The sequence below is a fragment of the Tiliqua scincoides genome, chromosome 1 (genome assembly GCF_035046505.1).
Source record: "Tiliqua scincoides isolate rTilSci1 chromosome 1, rTilSci1.hap2, whole genome shotgun sequence".
Taxonomy (NCBI): Eukaryota; Metazoa; Chordata; class Lepidosauria; order Squamata; family Scincidae; genus Tiliqua; species Tiliqua scincoides.
This window is the reverse complement of record NC_089821.1, coordinates 241,632,428-241,652,471: the sequence shown is the minus strand read 5'-3', so window position 1 is coordinate 241,652,471 and position 20,044 is coordinate 241,632,428. Positions and strand designations below refer to the sequence as shown.

Sequence of the window (20,044 nt, the reverse complement as noted above, 5' to 3'; positions counted from 1 at the left end):
AGCAGTTCTACACATCAACAGAGGCATTTTCAAGCAGCAGTTCCACATGCCACAAAGCAGAGCCTTTAAAACTGAGGGGACTTTCAAAACCACTTTGAGATTTGGCATAGGAGAGTATTTGGGAAGAGAATAAAAGCCAAAAATCCCACAGACTTTACCCTGGTCTTGGACCTACATAAAATAACTTGGATCCTGGCCAAAATCTTTATGTGAAACTCACAAAACTTCTGAGAGCTGCTTCCTGTATGATGCTTTTACTGGGCAGAAATCTAGTAAGTGACCATAGGTCATTCTCATGTTTAAAAATGTCACAGAGGGGACACGCACAATTATTTAAACACAAAAAAATGCTTCCAATGAACTATGTGGAGATTTAATGTTTGTGTGAGCGGATCTGCCTCAGTGATGATGCAGACCATTTGCAGTTGGGCTAGCAGTACACCAAGGCTTTACAGAACAGCTGGGTTGCACACATAACGTTCGGTCAATACTCATAACCCAATTGCACATGGTAGGGAGTAATGCCTCCTCTTCCCTGGTCTGCCTTTTCCAACTCAAACACCCCCCAGCCTTTCCTCTTGCTTCCCCACCTGTTGTGTTTCTCCATTAATTTAGATCAGGGGTGTCCAAAGTTTTTGGCAAGAGGACCACATCATCTTTCTGACATTGTGTCGGGGGCCGGGGAAAAAAGAATTTACATTTAAAATTTGAATAAATTTACATACGTTTACATAAATGTATATATTAAAGATGAGCTTATACGAATGAATGAAGTTCTTGCCATAGCTCAAGGCCTATAAAGGGCCTTGCACAAAGCAAGGCCAGCCTTTCCTTTGCTGCCGCTATTGCATCACAGACATGAAACAGCAAGCAGTGGAGGGAGCCCTCATCCCACAGCTCACGTGAGCAGTCAAATAGTCGCCCTCATGCTGAGAGCAGTTGCATCAGGCCAGTGTGGGCTCCGACAAATCTCCAGAGGGCCAGAGGCTCATTGAAGACTGGGGGCTCCCGCAAGTGGACACCCCTGATTTAGATGGTAAGCTTCTTTGAAGGTGGGGAGCAGTCTATATTTTTGACACTGGAATACTACATGGCACCATGCATTATGTCTATGACTAAGCAACAATGTATTGAATGTCTTCTGGAAAATTATGTTTACCTTTTTCAGAAGTTGATTAAACATTTTCATAACTTCATCAACTTCTTGAAAGAAGCTATCTAAAGTCAAAGATGACCAGGTTAAAATTGTCAGTCCTTGCCTCAGCACAGATTCCACCTAGTAGACAAAGGCAGGTAAAATCACTGGAACTATAATCCGTAACTAATCAGAATTATCAAATGACTAACATAATTGTGTGGTTTTTCTTCATATCTTGGCAGAGATTACACTGCTTTAAACGAAGCAAATACTATCAAAAACATTTGTTATGTTTTAATTGTTATGAATTGTTTTTATATACATTGTATATGCTTTGTAGGTCACTTTGGGTGCCCATCTGGGAGAACAGCGGGATAAAAATGCATGAATGAATAACATAACAATTGCAGTCGTAAAGCCCCTGCCAGGGAGACTACAGCTCAGATTAGAAGACATATACCATGGAGTTAGGCATGTCTCTTAATTTGGGAAATTTGGGGGGGGGTGGTACTATAATGGTCACAATCACAGCTGTAAAAAATCAAAACCTGTGTAACATACTGATGAATCCTATCCCCTTACTGGACTCATGCTGGACTCATCAACAATTAAGATGATAATGCTATGACTCTAACTGGACTATACTGGTCAAAGTAACATATTCCCTGTCCCCCATAAACAAACCAAATGCAATTTATTTGAATTAATTTGCAATTGCCACAACTCACCTTCTTCATTTTGGGTGCCATCAAATTTACGAACACCGTTGGCACCTCTTGACACAAATTTTCATAACACTTTAGAATATTCTGTAAATTAAAATGAATATCCAATATATTAAGGGATTTCAACTAAAATGTGACTCTGCAGTAGAATCTTTCCTTGCCCCTAACCAAGTACAGTATGCCTTGGCATTCACAGGAGTTCTGTTCCTGGAATCTTTGTGAATGCGAAAACTCACAGATAATGAAATTCAGTGGGTCAAGCAGCCTGTAATCCTTGAACACAACCAGAGCTGTGCTCCAGTCATGTCTGGATGGCCTTCTGAGGGCCAGGAAAGCCTCCCTGACCCTCAGAAGGTCTTCTAAGGCCTCTGGAAGGTCAAACATTGCAACTTCCAGTTTTTGGCCGAAAACTGAAAGTTGGGGTTTTTGGCCAAAAACAGCAGGTTGCAATTTTCAGCCTTACAGATACCATTAAAGGCTTTCTGTGGTTCAGGGAGGTCGAACATGGCTTCCCCAGGTCTCAGAAGTCTTCTGGACACAATTGGAGCATGGCTCTGGTCATGTTCAGAGGGACCACGTCCAGCTGAGGCTATGGATTCAGAACCCACAGTTAAATAAAACCATAGGTCCTGAATCTGCAGATAGTCTGGACTTGTATAGGCTAGGTATAGTACCTATTTGAAGGTATAAGATATTCAAAGAAAAGTGAAGAATAGCATTGCTCTTTTATGTTTTACTGACTGTAACATGAAAGACAGATTGGTCTCACTAAAAGAGGAGTGCAATTTTGAAAGATACTTTTTTGATAGAAAGAAAACTGAGATTCAGTACACTAACATTCCAAGGCACACTGATTAGAAGGGTTTACAAATGGGACTTTTATACTTTTTCCCTTAACACCTGGGACATGCCATTTACCTTTTCATGTACAGCTAGCATTCCATTACAGAACAAGCTAAGTAACACACCAGGCCAGTCCAAAACTTCCTGACACCTGAGGCAGCATGCCAAAAGTTATCCCTCTTATCTGGTGATGTCCCAGCCTCTGTTCCTTTGACACTCTAGTCTACCATTCTCTTTTCCTTCCACTTTTTCCACCTCTCCCTTTTCCAGTTCAGGGAGTGAGAGAAGATTAGAGGAGACAAGCAGGTGAACAGAAGTGGGCACTCTTCAGTTGGCCTCATGGATGGATCAACCCTGGCCACACATGAGATGGTAAGTAGGCCTGTATCCCTATCACATACTTGACAGGCAGCCCAATCCTAAGGTGCATGTATGCCGCTGAAACTAGTGTTCCAGCAAGGTAAAGCAATTTACAGCTGCCACAAACACAATGTATTGGTGGGAGCGCTAGACTGCTGCCAGAAGCCACCAGTGGACCCTCCATGGCCCCTAGCTTCACAAGTCAGTGCAGTGGGTGGGAAGGAGGCAAGGAGGGGACCAATGGGGCAGGGAGGGGGAGATGGGGCAGAACAGGGGCTGGAAGACCAGCATTGGCAGCAGCAATGCTGCCAATGTCCAATCACCTTTACAGGCCTCCATCTGCCTTTCCAGGTTCACTTGGATCTTTGCCAGTAAAATCGTTGGTGCAGATCTGAGTAGACCCATTACCCATTACTCCAGACGCTTATCCTTGAGTAAAGGAACAGATGTTTTCTCACCCAGAAGAGACCTCCAGGACTGCCCCCTGCAGGATGCAGCATGTGTTCTGCATATTCAGTTGCCCCTATACACAATGACTAAGGATAAAGCAACCACACGTGGTTGAACCTTTTTGAATTCTCTAATTACATGAATGAACATGATGAACTTATCCATTCAGGATAACAGCTCTAAATTAACCACTCTGATGGCCCAATCCTATGCTGGGTTTATGGTGGTGGTCCTCATGATTAGTCACTGTAAGTCCCAGGCTGGTGGCACAGCAACAACTCTTGCCATTCAACAGACTGTTGCCACCAGCACAAACAGTCAGAGGCTGCATACCAGTAACAGCAGCCTGCAGAACCTCAACAGATAAGTGGGGGGGGGGCCCAGTTCAGGGGAGGTTTGTGGGCAGACTGGGGCAGGGAGCAGGCTGGACTGGGAGCAGGAGGGAGTCTATCCTGCCTTCTCACCCCAGGCCTGCCCCTAGCCTTATGCCTCAGACTTATGCCAGTAAAAGAGCTGGCATAGGTCCTAGAAGACGCACTGGAGACCTGATGACCTACGGAGAGTGTTTTACTTACCTCTTCTTCTGGGCTGCCTCGTATGTTGTTGTCCCCTCATCCACAGCATGCAGTGCATGCTTTGTTGGCAGTGCTGCAAGCTGTTGCCTTGCAGGGGATAGGATTGGGCCCTGAGACAACTGTACATAACTAGTAGATTAAAATATTGATATGACTTAAATAGAAAGCATGTTGATATCACATTGAAATCCAATCAAAGGATTTTAAAGATCAACCACAGTCATTCTTTACCTACCTCCAAACATAATTTGTTTGTCTTAACCTGATTTTCAATTTTAACTATCCGCTTTGCCTGTTCTGGCACTTCAAGTCCCATTTTTATCATACATTTTGTCTCTCGAACAATTTCTAAAATTCTGGGATCAAAATTAACCAACAACTTTCCAGTTTCAGGATGTCGTACCAAAAGTGTAACTTGTAAAGCTGAAAGTAAATGCAACACCATAATATAATCAAATTCAAAAGTTTTTTTCTAGTTATATACATCTATGATATTTTCCAAGATGACAATGTAAAGATACCACTTAGTCATAGTTGTTGTGCATCAAACTACTCACCATACTGTAGCTGTGAAATTTCCTTCGTCCAAGCTGTGTGATAGAGTACCTCAAATTCCACCAATACATAGGATATTTTATTGTATAGCCGGACGATTGCTTTACCTTCTGTGCTTGCCAAGATATCTGAATGTTTCTATTAAAATATTTGTAGTTTAAGGATATACATATTTAGAAGGTGACTGAGGAAAATACTTCCATTTTTCATTCAAATAAAATTTGAGTATGCTTGTACACAGTAAGAATTTTTTAAAATCCTCACAAGATTACATACATGCTACACACATGCACTTCTTCAGGGTAATTACAGATACTGCCATAATTCAGTTTTTATAGACCAAGAAGAAGAATGTGCTGTAACCACATTTCCTTACTGATATGCTTATTCCTCCTCAAATACTTGAAACCGAATAACCCAAACTGTGAGCTGTGGCTCCCTTAGGGGCAACAGAAACCAGCCAGGAGAGCTGCAGAATCATCATTAAAAAAATCTGTTGCCCTATACAATGTATAGGATTGTAGCCCTAATGGGGAGCCAATGGATCATTAGGTCAAGAGAGATGCCAGTCAAGAAAGTTTGGGAACCGATGCTCTAAACACTAAACCCACATATTCAAGCAATCCACTATTTGGAATGACAAATATCTTCATGTGGAATAAACATTCACAATGCTGCACTTTGATAGATTCCTTGATTCCAATGTTATATTTTACTGGCACTTATCTCAAAATGGATGGTATTGTAAGAGGCATACCAACATCCTTTATAAAGGCAGGAAAACCCCTGGAAAAGATTGCAGTAAAGACAGGGGCCAGTTGGTATATTACTTTCAGAATCTGTCAAATAGCACCACCTACAGACTCTTCTACATCATTTCATGCAAATTTACATTCAGCAGCACTAATCTTTCTCAAAGATTTGGGAAAAAAATGATATCCTACAGTATCTTTCTTCCTGGATCACAGGTTTCAAAAAAGCAGGATGATATAAATGATCTGTAAATTTCAGGTGGAGGATGGCAAACTTACATAAAAATAGTTGATAGGCTCACTTATGCGCCTGAAGAGTTGCCTCACCCACAATATCTTCCCTGATATGGGGGGCATGTTGCGTGCCAGAGGGGGATCGTCTTTTTGAGCCTGATAAAGCTACAAGAAAGAAAGAACATGTCTAAGCTATGCCTTATGTTAAAAAACTTCAGCCAAACAGCATATCTCCAAAAGCGGTTTGAATGGCACACAGATTTCACATGATTAAACCACAGATCTGGGAATAATGTTATTTGATGCAGGCCTATTAGGTACACTATTTTCCATAATGGAATGAAGGGGTGAAAGGAAACACAAATGAATCATTTCATTGGAGCTAATTAGCATGCTAATCACTTTGCACAACATGAATTACTGATGCCATACATCTGTATCGCTCTGTTTCTAAATTAGAGATAGTTTTTAAAAAATGCATATGATTTCATCCATTCTCCTCTGGCACAGGTCTGCTGCTTCTCCACTGGGTAATTTGTTAATGCCCAACGTTCCCAAAGAAGATAACATGACAAACTGCAAGAAAAACACACACACACACACACACACACACACACACACACCACAAAATACTGTAATTATAAACAGCTTCTTTTGTTAAATTTGCAATTTCAGATAGCTTCTTAGTAGGGCTGTCAGGCAACTGAAACATTTTTAGCCAATTAACCATCTGCCTTTGAATCAATTTTTCAACAAATAAATTACACATAAATAAGTGTATATTACCAAAATCTTAATATAGATGCCTTTTCAAGACATCAAAAGATGTGTATGGTGAGGAAGAGATTATTAACAAAACTACCTCTCATTGTTAGAAGGAAAAGCCATCTTTAATATGCTCTTCATCATTTTACTGTTTATATTTGAATGCACCTTCCACTTCTATGCCATAAAGACATGAATTCAACACAAAAGAACCTAAATTTCCTTAAAACAAATACACACAATCCCAGGATAATAAAATTTGCCCTTATTGATTATAAATAGCTCCGACTAATTTGCCAAGTAAAGCTTCAGCTGATTAGTCTAACATGCAAACCTACTGAAATTTGCAATCTCTGTTTAACTAGAAACATATAAAATGCCCAAGCCCTAACCATCAAGGTGCAGTCAGATAGGAGAAAAGATGCTGAGGAGACAAACTGAGTAACAGAGCTCAGCAAGCTGGTGACCATTTCCCAGCAGAGACTAGACTGGGACAGGAAGCCCTCTGCTAGAGGAGGAGACCATGTGATCAGCTGACCTCCTGGTGGTGGGAAGATCATTCCAAAGGGTCAGAAATGCCCCCCTCCTCTGCCAGAGAATACCTTTTTAGTTGCTTCAAGTTCTGCAACGTAATGCTGAAGAATACGTCCAATCGTATGTGTTATTTCATGTTGAAGACACGGCATGCTCAGCTTCTGAAACCTAAAGAGATTCATATTCATGTATTTCATAAAAGAAAGTACTCCTGTAAGTTTGGAGCTTTTTTCCTCAAAGCAGAACTGAATGCTTCTGATTTAAGAGTAAGAGCCCAATCCTATAATTACCAGCTGTCAGTTCTTCTACTTGGCTAGCACTGTAAAGCAGTCAGCACAAGTCATAAAAGGAACTCCAACACCACGCTACTTGGCATGCTGCCAAGAGCACTACTGGGATGGCCTGTGCCTTCTCACCCACACCATCATGCTTCTCGCCAGAACAGGTAAGTCAGCAGGACAGATGGAAGGAGTAGGGCAAGGTGGAAGGGGTGGGGAAGAGAGGAGTCAAGGTGGGTGAATTGGGTACAGGAAGGGGCATGTTCTGCAGCAGCAAATTGGTTGCTATACCTTTGAAGCAGCTGGACAGCATGTTGTGAAGACAAGATTCTTCCAAAACAAGTACTCATAAATGTCTGTATCTGGACCTAAAGCAAAAAATAAACATTTCATAGCAGTAACTAAATTTTAAATAATTAACTGTGGGTTTATTTATCCTAGTTTTTCTTTAAATGTGGCAAAAGCATGATCAAATTATGACTTCCTCAGTCTCTGTGTTATTAAAAACAGGAATTTGCCTTACCTGGGTAAGTCTTGCTCCTGGTGGAGGCAGGGGGCATTCCTCACTAATGGGATTGTCCCTCACTGCTGTTGGAGGCAGGGCCAACGAAAAGGCAGGTGGAGCTCCACAAGCACAGGGATCCAGTCCCCAGACACTACTTGCTGTGACCGCCTGGGAATACCGGGTGCTGTAGGCTTATACCATAGTCTTTCGAGACTGAAGGTTGCCAACCAACCATACACACTACTGTGACAAACTTGCAAACTTGCATCACAATTGTACTCTGTTTGGAAAACTGCTTTGCACATAAATTGGTTTAATACCCCAGAAACAGGAGGGTTTGAACAAGGGAAATAGGTCATAGGAAAACCTTAAATACCACCTTACATCTATGTTTATGCAGTAGAGGGAGTGATCCCCTGAAGTGTGGTGGGTGGAATGCCCCCTGCCTCCACCAGGAACAAGGGTTACCCAGGTAAGGCAAATTCCTGTTTTTCCTGGTGGGAGCGGGGGCATTCCTCACCAATGGGATCTACCAGAGCAGTATCCCTCGGGGGGGGGGGCAGTTAGATCACTCACTCTCACACCTTCAGTACCCTCTGGAGAACTTTCTTCCTGAAGGAAGCCTCTGCCGATAGATTTACCTTGTAGTGCTTAAAGATAGTGTGAGGTAATGACCACGTGGCAGCCCTGCGTATATCCTAGACTGATGCCACGCTTTCAACTACTGCCTAAGCAGCTGCCATCTAATGGAAACAAGCCTTTAAACCACTTGGAGGTTGTAAACCAGCTGACTTGTACACCATCAGGATGCGAACTCTAAGCCATTTAGCTATAGGGACACCTTCTCGCCCATGATAAGTTACAGATAGAGCATCCATCTTCCTGAATGGGTGAGTGTGTTCTGTATGGAAGCTTAGGACTCTTCTGACATGTAGTGTGTGCCAAGACTTTTCCCTTGTATGTTTAGGATTAGGACAAAATGATGGTAAAAACTAGTTCTTGCTGTCAATGAAAAATTGAATTAACTTTGGATAAGAAAAATGAGTCAATCCTAAGAACCACAGTGTGTGGAATACACATAAGTCAGGATGGATAAGGCCCCCCATTCAGATACCCTTCTTTCCGATGTTATAGCTACTAGAAAGGCAGTTTTATATGACAGGACTTCATGGGACTATGGCCACAGGCTCGAAGGAAGGACTCAACCCCTGCTAATTGGGTAAGAGGCACTTTTTCAAGTGGGTGCTCCTTTTTTTAGCAGGGGGAGAGTAACTGGCCCACCTCACCCCAGCACTGTCTGTTCTAGTGGCTGTCTGCTGGTGTTCTTTTTGCATCTTTTTAGATTGTGAGCCCTTTTGGGACAGGGAGCCATTCAGTTATTTGATTTTTGTCTGTGAACCGCTTTGTGAACTTTTAGTTGAAAAGCGGTATATAAATACTGTTAATATAATATAATATATTAAAGACGTTAGGACCCTGTTCAGATCCCAATTTGGAAGCCTATGAACAGGAGGAATGTTCAGTAACACTACCCCTCTGAGAAAATGTCTGAAGATAGGCAGATAGACGCACCCCCTTGGATGCCTTGGAGAGCCGCTACTTGATGATGTAGCGAACTAGTTCTAAGCTCCTTGACTAAGCCATCCTGGGGAAACTTCAAGATAACAAACACATCAGGTGAGGTGGGAGAGAAAACCTTATCCTTGCACCAGTCCTTAAAGGTTTTCCAGGTGGTCCTATACACATTTCAAGCACTTAGAGGATAGGCTGGGCTTTATAACCCTATCAGAAAAGCCCAATTGGGGCAATTCCAACTTTTCAACCTCCACACTGTCAATTGGAATCTGTGTGGTTGTGGGTATTGTAAAGGGCCTTGTAAGTAGATCTGGTCAGACTGGAATCTCCCAAGGTTCCTGTCTTAATAATTGTATTAAGATTGGGTACCAACCTGGCCACTTTTGTGCCACCAGAACAACTTAGGAGCCCAAGGTCAAGGGCTTCGATAGTGCATCCACCACTTCCACTCCCTTGTCTCTTACCCTGGAGTAGAATTAGTTAAGTTGCGAGTTCTCCACAGTAGTAAACTATTACAAGTAGCAAACTATCTAGTATGGGTGTCCGAATCTGGTCCTCAGTTTCTGGATGCAACCTGCACTCTGTTTCCGAGAGGCTCCATCTGCATAGGCAGTCTGCCTCTATGTTCTTCTCTCCTGCTAGGTGTTATGTTGTGAGAGATAACTGTGTTTGTTTGTTTGTTTGTTTGTTTGTTTGTTTGTTTGTTTGTTTGTTTGTTTGTTTGTTTGTTTTGTGGACACTGTCTGTTCTTACTAGAACATGAAAATGGCAGAAATGAGGTTTGAGCTGAAAACAGAGCAAGACAGATAGATCTCAGCTTCAGGCTTTGAGACATCTCCTGAGAGGAATAATGATCCTGAATCACTCTGCCATTTAGTTGGGCCTTCCAACCAAATATGCTGGCATCTGTGGTCAGGATTACTTATTGCCAGTCCTGAAGACTCACCCCTTGGATAGCTGTCCATTGTACACCCACCACTGCAAATCCTTCTTCAGGGGTGGTGGAATCAGAGTGTGGAAGTGACATCTCCTCTCTATCTTCTTGAGTGGGACCAGAGACACGCCTGAAGAGGTCTGGTTTGGAACTGGATCTAGTTGACCAGCTGGTGACAGAACCAACATTCATAGTAGGTGGACCAGTGTCATGATATCTGCCTACTTCATTGAGAATCTGGAGGATTGAGTCTGTGATCCTATGTCATCTCTCTGTTAGCAAAAAGGCATGGAAAATGTGGATATTGAAAAATACTCCCAGGTGTTCCAGTTTCTGGATGGGAATCAGTGAACTGTTTGACTGGATTATCACAAACCCATGAGTGTGCAGGCAGAGCACCATCTGGTGCGTGTTGAGCTCTGCTCGCTCCCTGGACAACACCTTTATTTAAAAGTCATTCAGGTGAAGGAAAAGAAACAGTCCCCTCTGCCTGAGATGCGCCAATAGTACCACTAACGCTTTTGTGAACCCCCTTTGGGAGGTCATTAACCCAAAGGGAAAGGCATGGTACTGAAAGTGCGAGGATTTGTAGGAGACCTCAGATACCTTCTGTGATTTTACAAAAAAGAGTTCAACCACCTTAGATCTAGGATTCCATGCATCTCTCCATTCTGCTTCAGTATTGGAAAGAGCACCAAGTAAACCCTGGTACCTCTCTCAGCAGAGGGAACTGCCTCTATCACCCCAATATGAGGTAGATGGTAGATGGCTGCTAGGATAGCTGCATGTTTATTTGCATCAATTTTGAGATCTACCAGAACCTGTCCCTTGGTTTCCTTACAAATTCCAAGGAATAGTCTTTGGAGACATGTCTCCAGGAACCATGCGTCCAATATTGTGTTGTACCAAGTTCGCACATAAACCTGAAGCCTAGCCTGCACCTTGGGTGAGAAACCCCTATGCGTGGCATCATACCAACCTGTCTCTAGCTTCATTCCCTGCCTTGGAAGAATGGGAATGCTGGAACTTTCTTTGGAAGTTCCCAGATTTGTGCCACTTGGGGTTGAATTTGGACAGCTCTCTGTTCCTTCTTTCAAGATGAAAGGGGCGAAAGCTCTGGTTGGCTTTAGTCTTCCCTGTCTTGGAAGCTGTGGGAAGTGCTCTGTTTTTGTCCTTGTTTCAACTTAGATCTGGAGAAAAGAGTCCCCAGTAATCTATTTTGAGATTGCACAGCCACAAATTTCTTATGGCCACCACACTGAAGGTGGTAGCTCTAGAACAAATAGTCAGCTGAGAAAGCAGCTGGCAAGGATGCCTTTTCCAAAGTGCCTGGATTGGTTTGGAGAAGATGTTGTTGTTCCTCCCAGAAATAGGTGACTCTGGAGAAAAAACAAATTGGCTGTTGAGGCTCTGAGAGTAAACGAAATAGTCTAGAAAGCTCTCTTCAGCTACGCCTGAATGCATTTGTTGCATGGGACACAAGGCCATGTTCCCCATTTGAAGGGAACACAGCCTGAGAAGACAGTGCTGCAACAGGTGCATCCATTCACTGATGGTACCTTGAGTTTATCTAAGATTCCCTTAGGAAGAGAGTAAAACTTACTCATGAGTTTGGTGTCTCACTAGCCGTGCAGTGGAGGACCACTCCATCTACATCATTTTAGGATGGGTTCTGGAAAAAGTCATCTCTGCTGGCCTCAGTGGACCCTGAGGAAAGAGACTTTCTGGAGAAAGAAGTCAGAGTTGCAGCACTGGCTCTCATTCTGAGGCTTTAAGGTTCAATGGCTTAATAACCTTATCAAATATCCTGGAAAAAACTCCCTCTGAAAAGAGGTTTTTTCCCATTGAAGTGAGCTTCCACACTCTCCACATCCTCATCATTTTTTTTAATTTTTTTGGTCCTTTACTGAGGAATGGGCAACTCTGAATCTGAGGAGTCAGATTGGCCTGAACATTGTGAGGGAGAGCTGGAAGGGACGGGGCTCCTCCATGCCTGAGGCTGCTTTCCCATTTCCAGCCTTGGTCTTTCAGTTGTTTAGGGAGAGTAAGCAGACCCTGCGAGGCTAGCTTGTGATCAATCAAGCCCTTGAGCCACAGCACCCAGGACAGGAGGAACAGGGGTGACAGCAGCACCACTGCTTGACACCTTAAGCTTATTAGCACCTCTAGGCTATATATACAAATATATATTACCACAGTGAACAGCCGAAGAATAACCATCTGGCTGTCCACTGGACTGTTTATGAGGGAAAAACAGAGGCTGGGCAAAAAGAGTGGGAAAACAAACCCCTTACTGGGTTACCCACTGCATGTGAGGAAAATGTTGCCTGCTGAGATACAAAATGACACCCGCTGAGGTAAAAAACAGAGCTGGTGCTTGTGAGCGTTGGGTAGGCTCTGGGCACACTGATGGAGAGTCCTGCCTGTTTGCCCCTGACACTGCAATAGTGCCTTGACTGAGGGGTCTGCCTCTGTTCCTCAAACCTGCTGCCACCTCAGAGAGGTGCAGACCAGGCACTGTGAGCCCAAACAGCTGAGGTAAAAAACAGAGCCAATGCTTGTGAGTATTGGGCAGGCTCTGGGCACACTGATGGAGAGTCCTGCCCGATTGCTCCTGACACTGCAATAGTGCCTTGATGGAGGGGGTCTGCCTCTGTTCCTCAACCTGCCGCCACCTCAGAGAGGCGCGGACCAGGCACTGTCAGCCACAACTGCTGAGGTAAAAAATGGCGCCCACTGAGGTAATAAGCAGACCTGATGCTTGTGAGCATTGGGCAGGCTCTGGGCGCTCATGGAGAGTCCTGCCTGATCGCCCCCAAACACTGCAATAGTGCCGGGTCGATCCAGGGGTCTGCCACTGACCCCCAAACCTGCCGCCACCTCAGAGAGGCGCAGACCAGGCACTGCCAGCCCAAGCAGCCATTTCCCTCACAGTGGGAGAAGCCAGCGCAAGTGCCACCTTCCCAAAGGGTGAAAAAAGTGGCAGTTGATGTTTCTGCAGTGGAGAGAGTCGGGCCTCAGCCGCATCTGTCAGACAAAAATGCTACTTGCCCTCCGAAAACTCAACAGACCGGACCTCACTGAGGAGGGGAGTTGAGACAGGCTGAAGAGATCCATTTTCCTTTCACTTTGAAATCGAGGAGGAGGAGGAGCTCTAAAGGAGACAACCGAACTCCAACAAGGCAGGGATGGTCTGGGGACTGGATCCCTGTGCTTGTGGAACTCCACCCGCCTTTTCGTCGGCCCTGCCTCCAGCAGCAGCAAGGGACAATCCCATTGGTGAGGAATGCCCCCACCTCCACCAGGGAATGGGTGGTTACAGACACACAGGGCAGCAAGACAGGAAGGGGAAGGAGAAGAGGCAAGGATGGTCTCTCCTAGATATGCAGGAAAATTTTGCTTTTTTATGTACTTCCTTCCTAAAGTATCAAAACCAGCTAAGGTGAAGGGCTAAGCAAGTGCACTGTCCTCTTGCTGACATGGAACCCTGGTAGCAGAAAGCAGCACGTAGACATAAGCTTTCAGAGTGTCAGAGATGGGAGCTGGTTGAAGAGATGCCGGAAGGAGGGAAATGAGCTTGGAGGATGCATGTTCTGTGGAATGTGACATCTGAGACAAACAGCCTAATCCTAACCGCCTCCCTATTACTAGAACTAGAGTTCTGATGGTGAGGAGCGCTTTAAGGCCATCATGAACGGTCAGCCTCTGAGGCCTCCCCACTAGCGCTCCTGCAGCACACAACTTCACACGCTGCTGGAGTGGGGTTTATGACTGCTGTAATTCCTTCAGCAGATCAACTCTATAAGACTGTGAAAATCCAAATGTTCCTAGTTCAAATATTGCCTCTGCCATGAACTCCCTGGATGGCCTTACAGAAGCCACTTCTCCTCAACCTCCTCAGTCGCTTCTCCTCAGCTGAAGTATGAGTACAATAATACTTACAAGACAGATGTAAGAATAACAGGACCATAGTACATGGGTCCTGGGGGTACAGTACATCCCCTGGGGACTACGGATAAGAATAGGCCCTCAGTTTGGCTGTACTTGTCATAAGAGGCGACTAAACAGCCACCGGGTAGATGGGATTCGTTAGCCTGGGAAGGCAGCTCATCTGAAAGAAGGAAAACTCTGATCCCAAACCTCCACTGCCTTTTGGCTACATCCAGTTAAGGAAAAGGCTTCAGGAGTCAACCTTGAGGCAAAATCAGGAGCCGGAGTCCTTGAGGCAGTTCATGGCTGAACACAGTCACATTCTGGCAACTCCTGCGACGCCGCTGGAACCAAGCGTACTGGCCTCTCCCTTTCCATTGAACCATTTCAGCGACATGGAGAGGGGGGATTTGCTGCATGGGAAACAGTCTATCCTCCATATCCATATCTACTTTACCCAGGCTTCGCACACTGGAGAGGACACTCTGTTCCAGAACCACCTTTCAGAGCGCGATACCATAGTCTTCCGAGACTGAAGGATGCCAACAGTACATGTGAAGCATTTTGAACACTCAAAAGCACTATACAAATGCTAAATATTATGATGATGATTTCCAAAACAGGACTACAACTTAGAACTAGTTATATTACTTACTTCTAAATTTTCAATTTTTGTCATGAAATCTGCAAAATCTACATCAAATTCGGTTTTCCGTGGATCAAGAATGTCGTATTTTTTCTTTTGAACACTTTGGTAGATGTTTTTGAACTTAATTGCCATAATATCGATCCCTTCAATGGTAGACATATTCAGTGCAGAAAAGGTTTGAACTATGGTTATCATCTCTGTAATCTGAAATTGGAGAAAAAAATGTTTTCACTCTGAAGATTACTGACCTCCTGTGAGTAAATTGTTAGTGTTTCTACAGAGAATCTCTGAAATTGGGATTGGCTGCCAATTTAAACAGCCTGTCTCCCACATAACAGTTTACCATAATGAGAACAAGATCCAAAAGCAATGGCGAAGGATAAGAGAAATTTAGTTCAAATAACCAACAGAGTTTTAACTCCACATAATACGAGTTGATAGTAGCAGGTACATCCTAACTACCCAAAAAAGAAACATGGGCTTTTATAGGAAATTGGTGGTGCTTCTGCCACCAATACTGCCCCCTTTCTGGCCTCAATCCACCCTCCTACCTGTCCTGGTCTCTCCCTATTCCTTCACCACCTTGTCCTGTTCTCCCTCCCATCCCTCAGGCTGACTTACTAGCACTGAGGCGCTCTTCCAGGCTGCTGGCACTCAGCCCTGGCCACACACCACTTGTGGTGGTGTGCTAATGGTGGTGGCCTGGCCATGCTGAATGGTATGCTGCATTTTGCGACAGCCATAAAGGATATTGAGCTCCCGGAACGCTAGTTCTGGCAGAGCAAAGCCCACTAAGAAATGGGCCCTCAGCATAACTTTTTACTAAACAGGCTGAAATTCAAAGTAAGACATGTGTCATGTTTTATTCTTACCTGTCTATTGAGGAACACTTACTTTTTCTAGCCTTTTACAAAAAGCTTCAAATTTGCCAAAAATGTACATCTCAGACACTTCAAATGTCTTCTCTCCTAAAGTCTCTAAAATTTGTTTTCTTGTTTTATGAAAACTCTTCTGATATTCTTTAAAGAGAAAAATACAGTCCTAAAATGTTAAGAACAAACAAATAGCACTTAGTACCAGCTTGAAAGAACAGTAGTCCAATCCTAAAGGCAGTGTGCAGTGACGCCAAAGCGGCTACTGCTGCATCCTGTGGCCCTGAAGCCACTGTCGGAGGTCTCCTTGGGGGAAGCCCCAAGCTCTACAATGGGGCTTCTCAAGTCTGCATCAGCCATTTTGCCCGCACAGACTTGAGAGTTGGGCCTTCTTGCCCAACACAGAATTCAGGATCTGGTGGAGCAGAACTCCATCAGTCCCACCCCCTCAATCCCCTGCTATTCCCCCACCCGCCCTTCCCTCACTCTGGAATGCCTCCCCTCCACCCCTGCCTGACAGAGCTCTTATCTAGCTCCAGGTGGTGTCCAGGCAGCACAGGGTGTCACAGGCATGCTGTTTGCAACACCCAGCACCAGCAATACGCTCACATCACCGGTGCTAAAGAGCTCAGGATTAGGCTCTGAAACAGTTATTTTGCAGAGGTCATTTACAGCTATAGGCTTTACTTTGAGCCTTCTGACAAGGAAAGATATACATTCAACAAATCTATTCAAATGTTGCCATTAATGGCATCATTTACAGTTGCCTTTTCTGTGTTGGTAATTTCTCCAATCAGAATATATCTTGTCATTTTTATATCCAGCACTGAGTTTGGGAGTCATCATCTACTGAAATATGAAGAAAGCTGCATTTTTTTTGTTCATATGAGCAGGCAGTGATAGTTCTGAGATGTGTTTGTAGATGGTGTGAAGAAAACTCCTTCAGCTCCCATCCACATTTGCCAAACGCTTCTTGCTAATTAAGGGGAATGGCTGACAAAGCTGCTTGCTATTTTGTAACAATTCAAAATTAATTTCTCCTAATTTCCTAGTATACTGACTGAGCCACTGAGCGCTGTGCTGGTGCAAATCCCTGGAGGTCTAATTAGGTTGCAAACGCTACTAAGAAGAACAAGGATTTTTCAAGTATGCAAAGCAGCATGTAAATGATGGCATTGCACGTATTTTGCTAATGAACATTCACAAGAATAACTTATTTAGCATGAAAAATCTGTCTTCTTTCATAGCTCTATTAAATCCATGATAATATATATGCAAGTTATTTCAAGAAAACCTCCGTATTAGGAGATGAAATGCCACTTAAATTATACCATTGTGCACCACACAAACCTGAATTTTCTTAATTACTGTTGGAGTATCCTGTTCCCAGACACGACTATAACCTCCATCAGTAATGTATGCTTTACAGGCTGTTACCATTTGATTTGTAACCTAACATGAAAAGACAAAGAAAAACATTACATGTCAAAATAGAATGGGGAAATATCCACATGACATTTGTTTGGTGTACTAAAATCATGTTGACTGTTACATAAAGCTTATCCAACCATCTAACTCAGGGCCCAATCCTATCCAATTTTCCAGTGCCGGTGCAGCCATGCCAATGGGGCGTGCACTGCATCCTGTGGTGGGGAGGCTGCTCACAAAGGCCTCCTCAAGGTACGGGAACATTTATTCCCTTATCTGAGGGCTGCATTGCAGTTGCACCGGTGCTGGAAAGTTGGATAGGATTGGGCCCTCAGTTCTGTATATGATGGGCAAGGTTTCAGATAAGGGTCTTTCCCACCATAGCTCAGAGATTTAAGAAATTGAACCTGAGACCTGACTAATAGTTTTCTAACCAAACTGTGGCTTTCTACAAATTTCTACAACCTTTGGTAAAAGGGAATATTGTTACTTCAGTACTGGATCCTAAAGTATAATAATTAACATATATCATGGATATGAGCTCTCCACACTTTTCAGCACATTCCCACAGCTCACAGAGCAACTATACTGATCTTTGCTCATCCACAAGTCAAACTCAGGGAGTCTCAAAGTCAGCAGACAATCTGTACCAGTGACATAATCTAAGCAGGAGTACAATATGTAGAGCAGACCCATGCAATGCACTACCTCCTTCCTGTACACGCAGTTTGGAACCAAGGGCATTGGACTAGGAGGTAGCCTCTAGCACTGACATACTGTATAATAATATGGAACTGCTTCAAATGTCAGTGTAACTGCCTGATCCAATGCTGGGGCAGCACCGACAGCCCATGTGCTGCCCCAGCATTGCTGATGCAAAAGCACTTCGCTGCCAGCAGGCACTTTGCAGCCAGCATTTCACTGCCAGTGGGCAACACTTGGCGACAGCAGAGAGGCCAGCAGGTGGGAAACATTTGCCTCCACCATGCACCCCAAAGAACAAGAGAGCTAGATAATCCACAATGGAGTACACAGGGGTCTTGTCATAGAATTTCACTTTCTCAACCCCCAAAAAGGGAAATCACATGAGCTGGATTCTGTGAAAGGAGTTATAGAGAGGATCGTTCACATTTTCTTAGAGGAAAAAACAGGCAATGAGCTGTTTCCCTTCCCTGCCCAATGTATGAGCTGGGTTTAAGCTCTCCCATCCAGAACTTCTCCTTTTCTAGTCTCCATCTCCATTTTGCTCTCCTCCCCAACTCACCTGCTGTCTTGCTGAGCTTCTCCCCTCTATTTCTCTCATCCTTCCCCCCCAATACAAGCTGTAAATTGCTAGGCTTCACTGCCACATGTGATACAGTAGGAGAAGTTCTACATTGATATAGATCAGGGGTGTCAAACATAAGGCCTGCAGGCTGAATGTGGCCCCCAGAGGACATTTATCTTGCCCCCATTACAACATGAGCTCTTCCAACGTGATAGCTGGACTCTCTCATATCTTGAAAATATGGACAAAATTTGCACATTTTCTCTTCTGTCCTTTACAGTTAATGAGTTTCTGCATAGGAACAAAGTGCTTATTTCTGGCCATCATCTGCTTAATGATGTCACTTTCTGCTTAATGATGTCACTGGATTCTGTAAGTTGGCAGTCTGAGATCTTTCTATTCCTTAAAAGTTACATAAGTAAATCATTATTCACAGTGGCCTTACTTTTATAAACAGGGATGTCATCCTCTCAGAAGTATTGTAATACCTGGAAACACTATGAATCATTCGTATAGCATTAATCAAATTTTGTATGCCATGGGCCATGGAAACCTAAAAAAGAACATTTTACAAGATTAGATACATCTGTGATGAGAGGCACGATATTTCTATTACCAGGGAATGGAGATCTCTTTCTTGTGAACAGGCATATTGCGTCAAAGAAGAAGTGCCAGGATATATCTTCTAAGGGCCCAATCCTATTCAATTTTCCAGGGCCAGTGCAGCCATGCCAATGGGGTGTGAGCTGCATCCTTTGCTGGGGAGACGGTCACAGAGGCCTCCTCGATGTTAGGGAACATTTGTGTAAGTGTGTAATGCATTCAACAGGACTCAGACCCTCCCTACTCCTACTCCTTTTCCTTTACCAAATAGGTAGTGGTAATATCTCCCTGTCATCATCATTCCTTTCCCATCCCTAGGACATTAATGTTTCAGGATTACACAACTATTATCCCTCGCACAGGATGCAAAGGTTGTATTCAACAGCTCAGGGGAGGATAGAACAAATGCAACTGCTTCTCTATGATAGTAGCATTACTTTCCCTCAAAGTATGATTTACTACCCCCTCCATACATGCAGTATATTTTGTATTTAGAGGGATAGCAAAAGTTAATTTTCAAGCTGTCTGTTCTATGTTTACAAGGCAGTCTGAGCAATCATCTGCAGTAGGCAAGTGGCAGAGTATCTTCTCTCCCATGCTAGCTGAAGGGGATGTAATGAAATTTACAGCAGGAAAAGCGAAACTTGTGAACTATGGCAATGCAGTGTAACTGGCGCGGGAGAAAATTCCTGAGTGATCATTAAAATGTTTGAAAATGCATGCATTATCTCAAGGGGTAAACCATTTTCAGTCCCCTGTCTCTCTACAAGTGGGTATAACCTAAATTACTTTCTTTCAGGGAATTTTTTGCTGCAGCTACTTGCCCATTAGTGTCCGTCAGTAATAGGTATGCCTGCCAAAGCTTAAAGTGTATGTCTGTGGGGCAGGGAAGGGTATTTCTCCATTTTACATAATATAACATTTTGACTGACAGTATCATGTTTACCTTTCTTCCTTATCTCAGACAGCTTCATTTCACAAAAAGCCTTTCTGCATTATTATATTTTGATTATATGATTAGCCATAAAAGTCAGGTATTCTGAGGTGAAAGACAACAGATACAAACCCTATG

The 20,044-nt window shown here is 43.7% G+C and overlaps 1 protein-coding gene across 1 annotated transcript in view; it reads right to left on the bottom strand.

Annotated features, from left to right (window-relative positions):
* DNAH8 (dynein axonemal heavy chain 8) overlaps positions 1–20,044 on the bottom strand; it is a 188,528-nt gene that overhangs the window by 162,457 nt on the left and 6,027 nt on the right. The window contains exons 6-16 of the mRNA XM_066623193.1: positions 18,815–18,922; positions 17,025–17,126; positions 15,697–15,843; positions 14,809–15,006; positions 7,501–7,577; positions 7,000–7,099; positions 5,678–5,797; positions 4,649–4,784; positions 4,327–4,514; positions 1,867–1,947; positions 1,160–1,276 (exon numbers count right to left, since the gene is read on the bottom strand). Of these exons, the coding sequence (XP_066479290.1) occupies positions 1,160–1,276; positions 1,867–1,947; positions 4,327–4,514; positions 4,649–4,784; positions 5,678–5,797; positions 7,000–7,099; positions 7,501–7,577; positions 14,809–15,006; positions 15,697–15,843; positions 17,025–17,126; positions 18,815–18,922 (1,374 nt within the window). The remainder of the gene's footprint in view (positions 1–1,159; positions 1,277–1,866; positions 1,948–4,326; positions 4,515–4,648; positions 4,785–5,677; positions 5,798–6,999; positions 7,100–7,500; positions 7,578–14,808; positions 15,007–15,696; positions 15,844–17,024; positions 17,127–18,814; positions 18,923–20,044) is intronic.